We start from the raw sequence: 12,097 nt of genomic DNA, 5'->3' as shown, positions 1-12,097 counted from the left end.
CCATTGTTTAAATGCCTATCTGATAAAGAAGAGTTTGAAAATGACCAAATAATAACTTGCTTTAAAAGTGAACCAGAGGGAGAGCCTGTTGACTCACAAGAGTTTCCAGAAAGGAAACAAGAACATCAGAGATTTTTTACAAAATGGCTCCACTGGAATGGTGTTACATAGACTACTAAACTCCAGTCAGGATAACCTGGTTTGAATTCCCATGTTTCACACTAGACTCAGGACCATGAGCACCACTGAACATCAATTTCTCCTCTGGAATATGGCAATGGCATATTCCAGATTCGATTATTTTACTGATTTTTAGTGGGGTTAATTGGAAAACTGGCAAACACTTTGAAAACTAAGCAATCCTATTTAAAATGTCAGCTATTTTTAATGGTCCTATACTTCCTCAAAATCCTTCTAGACAACTGAGGTTCATTAAGTTGAGCTTTCCTTCACTCAACAATAAAGACAAATTCCTTATTAATTTCCCCAAGTTCAAATTACTTTTCTAGCCTTCTGCCTATCATCTTAATCAAAGTAGAAACTCCTTTTCCCCCATTTTCCTACTGAATTTAAAGGAACTACACACATGCACAAGACTTCAAAAGTACTCCTTGAAAAGAGAACCAAACGTTCCAGGAAAAGGCAGGCAGACTTAAAGTAAATCCTTCCAAACTCTTTCTTGACAAATAAATAATGATTTATGTAAAATAACCGATAAATCTAAGTAAGTACATGCATTTGGCTACCTGTATGCTAGATAAGAAAAGCACTCACTGGGAAATATTTCATAGACATAATTTCCAAAGCTTTTTATTTTTTTAGAGAGACACCAAGCAACATTCACAAAGGTATTGTACACTATAAAGTAATATGCTACCACAAAGAACACAATACATCATTTTTTTTTCTTTGTAGCAGAGATGTCATAATATAAAGGGATTTTCATAATACACCAGAAACTACAAAATGAAAAATTGTACACAGGTTCAAAAAACGATAAATGAAAGATCTAATTACAATTACATCCTTTCGCAGGCTTAAGACCTATTGAGAATTCAAAAAATGTTTCTGAAAAATTATTTTTTCCAATTTTACTGGTTTATGTGGACATGATCAACTTTGCTGCATTCTTTTGGAAGTATTATTTTTTAAGTTAAATCTGGGAAAGTGAAAATTTCATCCACACACATATTTACTTAAAAATCTGCACATGTGCATGTATTTTTCATTCTCAGCCAATAGTTGCTGAGTTCCCACTGGATCTATTGTACTAGAACCTATAAGATGTATACAATTGTCCCTGATCTCTAGTTTACAACTAGTGGTGAACTATGAAATAGACGTGAGTCCCATTGCAATGTGATCAACTCACTGCTCTCCACAATCTTTGTGGAAGAGAGGCGTCCAGACCAATAATTTCAAGAGTGAGGACCTCCAGGTGCGGAAACTCTCTCTACACATAGACCTACAGATCTGTAACTTATAGTTTTATAAGAACAATTTTAAGAGAGTTGCGTCAAGATCACACAATCTGTCCATGATTACTGAGTTACTATGTATCACAGACAAGACTTCAATCTAGGTATTCCTGAATCTTGTCTATTTACATAAACTACATCTCGTATCCCCTAAAATGTAACTATAAAAATAAAAGCTAATTTAAATATAAAGTGAAAAGCTAAATTTAAAAAAAAAAAAACAGAGCTTAGAACAGCACAATAAATTTAGGCTTTATAGATGGACAGGGTTTTTGAGGTGTTCTAACCTAATCTTCATTTTATAGACCAAAAGTGAGAGAGGTTAGATGTTTTGTCCAAAGTTTTCACAGTTATTTGGTACAGCTGGGACTTGAACTCATTTTTTCCTAACCCTTACTCCTATGCACTTTCTACTACAAACACTACCAAGTACTATTAACTTCCTAGCTATCCATGGGAGCCTTGGACCTCTTCTCCTAGCTAAATGCTAAGTTGTTATAAGACCTCACCTTTACTAGATTTAGATGGGATGACACATCTGAGTCTGAGTGAAGTCTAAAGCTAGAGAAAATGATTTTTGGACTCTCCAGTATTTCATATCATTTTCCCTTCCATTGGCATGAACAATGTAAAGTGATTTTAATAGGGTATTCAAATATATAAAGAACTCAAAACATATCCAATATATGTTTGATACACAGAGAAGACTGGAAATCGTGGAACAGAGAATGGGAGTTGGGGGAGGGATTGGGAATCTGGTACTGTATTATATCAAAGTGCTTCCTAGAGGAACTGGATGTTGAGCTGAGCACTATTCACAAAATTTAAGTTATGAACTATATAGGCTACTTTTTCTATTTAATGGAGACAGAAAAAAATTTAGACTACATTCATGTTCTGTAAGAGATGTTTTTTGGTTCCACAAAGTAGTTCTACAAAGACTGGATTACTTTCATCACATTCTAATATCTCTAACAGTTGGGGCACTTCAAAAATGTACTCTGTACTCCTAAAATTGGAAGGGATAAGCGCAAACTGAAGGGAGTCTTAAATTATGTGTTCAAATAAGATGAAGTAAATATTTGGCGACTAAAGGGTTAATGTGACTGTCATGACAGTTACAGTAACAACAGCAACTTGGGAGGAAGAAAGCAGAAAACGCTTCAGCATCTTTGCTAGCAAAACTCCAAATGGGGTCATGGAGAGTTGGACATGACTACAGAGACGGAAAAGGAGGATAGTAATACCTAGCATTCGTATAGCATTTTAAATTTTGCAAAACACATTATAAATAGTCTTATTTTATCTTCATAATAACCCTCTGAGGTAGGTGCTATTTTAATTCTTATTTTATACTTTTGGACTGAGGCAGACATTAAGTGGGTTGCCCAAAGTCACAGAGCTAATAAGTGAATCTGGATTTTTTAGTGATTTCAGGTCTAGCACTCTATCCACTGCACCAACCACCTCAGCTGCCTTGGAATCAAACAACCTAAATTAGTAACTAATTAGTAAATTAGTGGGGTCTGGCTTTTCACACTACTCAAATTACCCATCTAATTCCAACTCTTCACTTTATTCTACTTAATGGGTAAACAGAAAAACAATGAGAATGTTTCAAAGATGTATACACTAGTGGAACTCTGGACAAGAAAGAGTTTTTATTTGGACTGCTATTCTCCACAATACTGAGCTCAAGGAGATATGTATCTCTGCCTTCCAGGTTCATGTAAAAGTTACGAGATGAAGAGACTGTTGACGTGGCTGGAAATAGAATTTGTCAGGTTTGACCATTTAGGATCTTGATGCTCTAAACTTCCCTAAAAGTGACTGTGTAGGTTCTCATAGGAACTATGTTCCAGTTTTTAGTTACGGTTGGAATAACTTCAATCTTTCTATTTATACCCCCACCCCCCAAGCTTCCCTTTCCATCGAAGAACACACAATAAGAAATCACTTTTTCCCTCAATCCTATAAATGGATTACTTTACATCCATTAAATAATTTTAAATCAGTAATTTGCAATGTGAGATTTTCAATTTCTCTAGCATAGCAAAACACATTGTCTTTTATAAAAATGTTATGCTTTGTTAATAAGTGTGATCAAATCTCATTTGATTCAGGTAAACATTATGTTATACAACCCCAAACTGAATGGGGGAAGCACTTGTAGAAAAGTACCAGAAATTTCCAAGCCAGTTTAATAAGAAAATACCAATTAAGTGTTCAATCTCTCAACAAGCCAGGGATGATTAACTTTATTATTATAAAAAGTAGATTTCATAATTTTTATCAGTGTGTTTCTACTTTGAGACTCTTTTAATTCCACTTTAATTTCCTCCCCATCAAAGAACTCACCACGAATACCAAGGAAAAGGTCACTTGTTTAGTCTAAAAGTAGGGAATCACACTAGGGGACGGCTGTCTCTCTCTAGTTTCCATTAAAAGCACTGGAGGGAATTTTAGAGTGCTTCAGAAGTAAGTTTAAGAAAGATCAATTCCTCATTTTCATTTCTCCTGAAGATTTCTGAATTCAACATTTTTCCATTAAGTTTCAAGAGGTGGTGTCTTTTCTACTCAGTTTTTACTCTTTCAGTTTTGTCTTTTGAAAAACTAGTTTAAGTACAAGAGGTCTCAACCAAACAAATTAAATTAGCCAAAATTAAATAAAAATTTTTATCGAATCCCTCTATTTATAAAGATTGTACTGCTGTGATTGAAGCAATTAGATTTTTTTTTCCAGCATCCCATACCCTGAGAACATGCCCTAAAGTCCAAACTTCTATGTTCAGTCCTCTAAATAATACCAACCAGCTACATTTCAGTACCACAAAGATGACATTTCACTGTACTGAATTCTTGGTTGTTTCAATAGGCACTATGAAAGCAGTAAGGACAACCAGAAAAAAAAAAAACTGAACTTCTTTAGACTATGTGCCATATTGTACTTTTATAAGTGACTGATTTCCCACATTTTATGATTGTGATTAGAGCTGACTTTCATGAAATTAAAAAGGGAGACTACAAGTAGTCAGATTTCCCTTTAGAAAGTGAATGTATCCCTAAAGAAAAATGAACCTTTGCACACTTGAATGAGGAACAATGAAGAATGGACTTTTCCCTAATGAGGGCCTCACTTTGGCAATTCATTAAACTCCGCAACTCTGCAAACCTGTGGCCACCTCTCCATTAGGTATCAGAAGATGGGGTGAGGGGACAACCAGAAAGGCACCACACGAAACTGAAATATAATGATATACTCCATCATGCTAAAGCTACGCCTCTACGAAATTGAATCTACTGACACGAGGCAGACATGTGCAAATGAAGATACTCTGAGCAAAGCGACCCCATTCCTAGAATGCTATACCAAGAAAAAAAACAAAACCAAAAGGAGTATTTACCATTGCAAAGAAACAGTGCTGCACTCACCATTGAAATGTGCACCTATCAGAGGTCAGGGTGAATTGTAATTCTCTCATGGCTGCAGATCTTCAAAGATTTAGTAATGGAGATAGACCTACGATGCACATTCAACCCCATCACTAATATACCTCGGAGAGGGGAACGGCATCAGAGAGTCTGCCAGAGACACCTCCTCAAGTTTCCACTGATGTCTTCACTGGGGTAAAGAAGAGTGTGGACCAATTTGCCATATATTAACAGCTTACACTTGTGAAAATGCATGAAGAAAAGGTGGCTGCTTCTGGAAACACTGATAGGACAAGACCCTTTCTTCTGTCCCCTAACAACAATGGGTTCAGAAAACTATTTGGAGTCTGATTCACTGGACCTGAGAATCAAGTATTTTCATCAACAAAGAAGTTTCGGGGTGAAAAGCAAATTAGAAATGACAGTAAAAGAAAGAAATGTCAAGTAATGTCTACACCATGAAAGACCACATATGGATAAAATGGATACATTTCAGGTTTTAGGTTTTCAACTTTCCCAAGATACGATTCATGACACCATTTTACTGTTGTGATGCATAGAGAAACTGGCACCCATTTAAGTCAATTTTGTAAAAAACAGACTGAGAAGTAAATACTTTAATGGCCAGCTATAGACATCTGTGGCCAAGTTCCTTGGTTCCTCATATACACAGAAGATGCACTGAAATAGGCTATGCCCATCTGTTTCCCTTAAAACCTATACTGAAAAGGGCACAGCATTTTAGATTCTTTCCACCCATGTATTTCATTTGCAAGAAACAACATTTCATTGCAGATGTTTCAAATTTCCTGTGCTGAATACCTGCCAGATCAAAAAATGACAAATTTTAAATACTATGTAAAAATAATTAATGGTATGGTCCACACTGACAATCTAGAGATCTATTTTTGGAAGAAACCGTTATTCCCATTTTACAGAAGAGTGAGTTATGGTACTAAGTGACTCATTTTTGAAGAGCAGTCACAATATGGCTGAGTTTATGTGTGCAAACCTGTATTTTTCTAAATTTTTCAGCTAAGAGAACACACACAAACACACACACCTAATAGCAAGAACAATAAAATCAAGTCAGTCAACAAAATAGTGAAACCAGCGTTCTGACAATCTAAGTCAATGGCAGGGATCTGGGCTCCCATCTAGATGTCTGAATTTCCCATTTTTAGCTTTTATGTATGCCATGTATAACCTACCTTTTTCTACAGAAATAACAGAAACAGACCCCAATAAAACTTTTCAAATTTTTGTTTCCATTTTCCAGGATATGAAATCCTGGAAATGTTTACACTTTTCTCTGCAACATACCAACAAGTCTGAGTTTTAAGTCCAAAAATTTGAAAACAAACAAACCTGATACAATCCCTTACTTGTGCCTTAACTTTCTAACTGTAAAATAATATGATCACGTGGCCATCATATTACACAAAATAATAACTAATTTTTAAAATGACTATAAAACTCTTCTGAAGATATAAAGGTTTATGTACATTCTAAAAAAAGATGTACCACCCCAGAACTGGTGTATGATACAAATCTCTTCGATGATGTATTGGAAATAGGCTAGAATTCAATAAAATCCTTTCATTTTTCTCTTTCAGAGGAAATGTGCCTTAGCAAAGTGGGCCTGAGAATGAGTTTGGCCCCTTTGTGATTTGGGTCCATTTGTATCAATTTCACTTAGAATTTAAGCAACAAAATTAGTGCTCACTTCTTCAAAGTAAGTAAAATCACAGCAGGAGGTAAAGTCAGGAATGCTATTGAAAACTATGTTCTTCTTGGAAGCACAGTTACGTTACCTGAGGAACATACGATATTCACCCAACACTTGACAAGTGGAATAATTCTGGGTTAAAATTTTTGCTCAACGATAGAAATCTTTGTAGTGTGTGTAATAAGAGACAGTCTGCCTTTCTTAACAGAAGGTGTATGTTAAAACATCATCCATTTTTGGTGCCTACTTAACAAATTAATCTCAGTATTTCCCCCTTCTACTTCAACTGATGTTTTAAAAAATAATATGGCATCAATTACATTAGAGAGGTGATAGGAAAAGTATTCCATCCAAATCAAGAAAAATTAAAACTTCCCCAAACCACAAATTTTAAAAGGTACATGGTCATAATACCTGTAAATTCATAAAGCAAAAGCTTAAAATAATAAAAAAAATGTAGTTACTGAATTGGTGAAAAAAGCTGCTTGGTCCAGAAGAAATGTTAAGCCTCTTTTCAATTAAATCACAAATATTAGTCTTGATTTGAAATGCTTAGCTTAGATCAAGCCTGATTTACAACTTGTTTTCAAGAAAAGAGTCAAATTTACCCTTTTGGTACCTTCTCTAATGAACTTGATTCCATCCTATGAAATAATGATAGCTTAATCTTTCATAAGAATTATCGTAAAACTCTTTAGATTCAGAAATATGTATTATAATATTCATCAAATATTAGGGGGCAGATGATGATTGAACTTCTGTTCAGCTACAAAACAGGCACAAAGTTTCTACGTTGTCCTTTCCCCATGTGTTTCAACCATCACCTTGGAATGAGAGGGGAGGAACAGAGGAATATCTGAATGATGCAAAATGTCAAGACTTGGTACATTTCACTCAAAAATTATCTGTGTCAAAACCCATTATTTGCATTTTTTCAAAAGGGGGGAGCATATGTGTTCCTTTGAAATATATATGGTACACCACAAGCCATTTTACGTATACATAATACATATATGTGGGTTTCATCTTTTGTTCAAATATAGTATTTTAATGATGCTGAAATATGACCTAATAGATCTTGTCACTAATCATTTAATGTTACAAACTGAGGGGAACAAATAATGCTGCCCCCCAAAAGCTGGAATTCCTGCTTTATCACTTCAAGAAGGTTACAAAATTCCTATAACAGAATTTAGCCTCATTCTTCAATTTACCTCTTATCTCCTATGGGAAGTCTGTACTATTATCTTTATATCTGAGTTAATTTAATAACGAGGCAAAAATCAGGAAAAATGGATACCTTTCCCTTAAGAATTTATTTATGTTTTCTTCTTTTTTGAAGGAAGTGATAAGTGTGAGTTAAAACAATATATAGTTCATCAGGAAATTCACCATGTACTTTTCATGTATTAAATATTTTCAATAACTCCCTTTTTTCTTAGTGGATGTCTATTTGTCTACTGAAAGGTGCTTTTTTTTTTTAAGGTTCTCAACTTATATTTTTAACTGTAACTGGAAAACCTTAAAAATAACTGTAGGGAGAGTCGAAGCAGAAATAGTGTGCAGTAAGTGCTCATTTAATGCCACTGTTAACCTGTCACAGAAAAGAAAATGGAGCTGGCAGTGCTACTTTTATTGGACAAGCTTGTATCTCCACGAAAACTGTTACCTGCATATAATTCAAACATCACAACTTACAGCCAAAATATTGGAGGCAGAAATCACGTTCACACAGGATTTCTCATAATCTACCAAGGAATAATGAGTTTTCTTATTTGTGTAAACATATACACAGACAATATGATTTACACATATAGGAATATATGGACTTAGACACATATGGTCATTGTTCCATATTATCAAAGAGGAAAAGCCATAGGTAACTTTTAAAAACTTTGAGAATTCCTTTAACAGGACTTAAGTCTGCCCATCTGTAATCATATCAAAGGACAATTAAAATGTTCCCTCCTTCAAAATTTAGAAAATAAACTAGTTTTTATAAATGACACGAGAGGTGGGAGGCACTTGTCTTACCTTCCTTCATACCCCACCCCCCTTTTTTTCAGGAAAAGAGAAGCATTTCTGTATAGAGGATTAGACACCACACCACCTTCTTCATGCTAACTGCGCTCTGCTCTGGTCTAGCCAGCAGCGTGTCAGCTAGCAGCTTGCGGCTACAGGAGCATCTGCCTCCCAGCTAAAAACAACTCCGGAGCAGGCTTTCACAAATGGGACCGCTCTCCTTTTACAACACACAGTGGTCTATTCAGTCAGTTAATATATCCCAGCCTTTCCTCACTAGCTACACGAGTCCTTCACCCTCTCTATACATGAGAATGGGGAAACTTATTTGGGAGCTTAAAAGATTCTGGGAGCGCCCGGAGAGCCTGACAAGGTACACGTTATTCCCTCCCCTTTCCAGAGCACAGACGCCTTAATTTTGTCCATTCTATTTGACCATCCTTTTCCCAAAGCAATGAATTCACTCCCTAAAGGTTAACTTCACTCCTGGAACTTTCAAGAATGACTTTTTTTTCCCATTTCCTGGCCTGTCCCTGGTGCTGCCCAAGTTTCTTTTCTGCTTGGGATAAACTTCTCTAAAGCTGCAACCAGAATAAAAGGGACTGTCTGGAGTGGCAGTATCTACTTGCTACAATGACCTGCTTACTTAGACTGTAATCTTTCCAGCTTTCTTTCACAATGACTTCCTGAAATTGCTTAGTTCTCACTGTTCCCTATTTCTTATTTTTTTTCCTCCCCCCCCCCCCCCCTTTATCTCTCTCTCTCCTGCGCACTTGCTGGGACTGGATTGCCCATCAAGTTGCGTGTCTGGATCAAGACCTAAGGGAGCACCCTTCATAAAAAGTCCATTCCAGCCAAGGCAGAAGGAAGACCATCCAGAAAGCCTCCCTCTCCCTTTCTCCCCGCCCCCCCCTCCAGACTACTACGCCTCTCCAAACTTGTCCTGCAAATACAAAGGAATTCAAGGGAAGAGCTAGCGCACTTTGGTAGAGAGTTCTTCAAGAGTTACAAAGTTGCAAGTTGCAAACAGTTCCTCTTCCCTTCACTATTTCTCCATGCAGTTCTCCCAGTGCCCGTCTGCAAACCCCCGTCCTCCCCAGCCCGGGCTAAGAAGACGCCTCCAAAGGTCTTCAAAAATAGGAGCAGGGATGTGCTGCATTAGACATCAGCGGACCCCTGCCCGTCCCCCCAAGCGCGCACACACACGCACCCACGCCCCCCTTCATCCCCCCACTCTAGTCGTGCCCCAAACTGAAGCCAGCCCCCCAAACTAGTAAGGGACAAAACAGAAATAACCAGGAAACTTTTCTGCAGCGCGAGCGCGCAAACAGGTGTTTTTTTTCCCCACCTCACCAAGCCGAAAATTAAAGGAAAAGGCGACAAAAAGCGAATGAACGACACGGGTTAAGCGGAGCTCTGGGCAGGAGAAGGCTGCCCAGGCTGGTGGCACTGACCCTGGCCGCCCAGCGCCCGCCCGCAGGGACGTCCCGGAGGCGGCGGCGGCGCTGCGCGCAGTACGGTACCTGCTTTGGCCGGGGCTGGCAGAAGACAGCTCTCCCAGTCCTCTCCAGCTCCATGTGCTGCTGCTCCACCTCGCAGCAGAGCCGCGGCGGCAGGAGGCAGCTCCGCTCTCGGTCCCTCCCCTCTCCACTCCACTTCCTCATTCCAGTGCAACATCACTGCAGCCCGCGGCCAGCTCCAGGCATTTCGCCACTGCTACTATCCTGCGCCTCGCAGCCTTCATTTAAGGACTAGGCAGGCAGGCGGCGGCGGCGGCGGCGGCAGCCAGCCTTGAAGGTAGCAGGCTCAGTGATGCTGTCAGAGGACGGCACACCCCTTTCTGCACCGATGGGCCTGGACATTAGAAAATTGCACGGGCATTCTTTGAGCCCCAGCTCTTAACCCTTGGGGTCCCACAGCATCCTCAACTTGAGGACTTCCCTAAGGGCGTGTGGGGTGTGTCCCGACACGTGGAAAGTCAGGATGTCTGTTGTGTGTGCACACCATCTATATGGTGTGTGCTTATGTGTATACATTTTTTTGAGAGAGATTTTATCGCCACTTGCTTGTGCACTCACACGTTTGTGCCTGTTTACTCGGAAGTAACAGGTGGAATGAAGGCACCGATACCATCTTTAGTTATTTTCCCACATTTTAGCAGCAGTCCAACATGCTGAATTTTCCCGAACCTAACAGGGTCCAGATAGCATGTCTTTTCTTCTCAATTCTGTCTGAGGCCTCAGGGTTCAAGTGATGAACAGTCTTACTTAGGTGGGGGTGTGGAAAAGTGTGTGAGTGAAAGCCACATGTGCATGGAAGATTCCTAACAGCCAATGGAATATCTCAGTTCTCGTTTCCCTCCCACCACTAAGGTAGAAATGAGGAATCCTTCCCCCTTCTCTTTCCCTAGACTTGGTACACAATTTACAATCAACCCTCCCTGAAAGATTGAACTCATTAGTAGGTTATGCAGACAGCCAACTGCATAGTCTGATCTGAGGAGCACAGTGACCACTGGACCCTCAAAGTACACTCACGGTGCCTGAAATTCCCAGAATGTGTCATTCCATTGAATTGAAACATGTTGACTCTAAAAGCACCTAATCAAATGGAAGAATGTTACTTGGAAGGCTTTTAGCATTCACTAGCATATTAGCAAAGCTCAAAGAGGTATAATCCAGCACACAGAAAACCTCCAAAAGAGCAGAACATAGGACAAATAAGTTTTGATCACCATGAAGTAGGAGACAGATAAGCCCCACTGTGGAGAACTGCTTATGGGGGTCAGATGAGGTGCTTCAGAGTCCATTGTGGAGAGCTGCCTATGGGGTTCAGATGAGGTGCTTCAGAAAAGATAACCTCTAAAGCACAGCCCTGAGTGGTGGTGCTGTTAATGGTGCTGGTGGGGGAAGTGGTTTGAAGACAATCTTAAGCTACTTAACAAATTTGCATTCTAGCATGTTCTTTCATATACTATAAGGAAAAACCAGAACTTAGAGCGATATCCTTTTGAATCCCTTTCAATATTTAGTTATCTCCCTCCCTTCTCATCTCATTTCTTGTATGGAAAATCATTGGCTAACAGAATTTAGAGTACAAGAAAGGACTTTAGAGCTCATCCAGTACAATTTCATCATTTAACAGGTGAATAAACTGAGACCACAGAACTTAAATGATTTGTAGGAGATCATAATACTACTAAGTAGCCATGGCAAAATTCAAACCTAGGTCTTGGGACTACCAAACCAACCAACACCATGCTACATCTCTCTGTAAGAAATTCCCTGGCGAAGTTTCAAAGTGTGATTGCTGTTCTGAAAATATTAAACGCTGTGTTTTGGTCCAACCATTTATAGATAACTGATAAGAGGAGGCATCTATCTCCAAAGGTGTCAGTTAGCAAATAATAACTCAAATTTCTATAGAATTTTAAGGT

The 12,097-nt window shown here is 38.6% G+C and overlaps 1 protein-coding gene across 14 annotated transcripts in view; it reads right to left on the bottom strand.

The window, feature by feature from the left end:
- The window catches only part of IKZF1 (IKAROS family zinc finger 1), a 133,699-nt gene extending 123,056 nt beyond the window's left edge, over positions 1 to 10,643 (bottom strand). For 3 of the 14 annotated variants that reach the window (XM_072598139.1, XM_072598143.1, XM_072598150.1), the window contains exon 1: positions 10,185 to 10,636. In XM_072598139.1, the coding sequence (XP_072454240.1) occupies positions 10,185 to 10,338 (154 nt within the window). In that variant the 5' untranslated portion in view covers positions 10,339 to 10,636. Of the gene's footprint in view, positions 1 to 10,184 lie in introns of all 14 variants that reach the window. The other 11 variants (XM_072598145.1, XM_072598153.1, XM_072598144.1 and 8 more) reach the window with 7 other exon arrangements.
- Positions 10,644 to 12,097: the final 1,454 nt, after the last annotated feature.

The sequence above is a fragment of the Notamacropus eugenii genome, chromosome 3 (genome assembly GCF_028372415.1).
Source record: "Notamacropus eugenii isolate mMacEug1 chromosome 3, mMacEug1.pri_v2, whole genome shotgun sequence".
Lineage (NCBI taxonomy): Eukaryota > Metazoa > Chordata > Mammalia > Diprotodontia > Macropodidae > Notamacropus > Notamacropus eugenii.
Note: the sequence above shows the minus strand (reverse complement) of the source record. Positions and strands in the feature narration are given on the sequence as shown.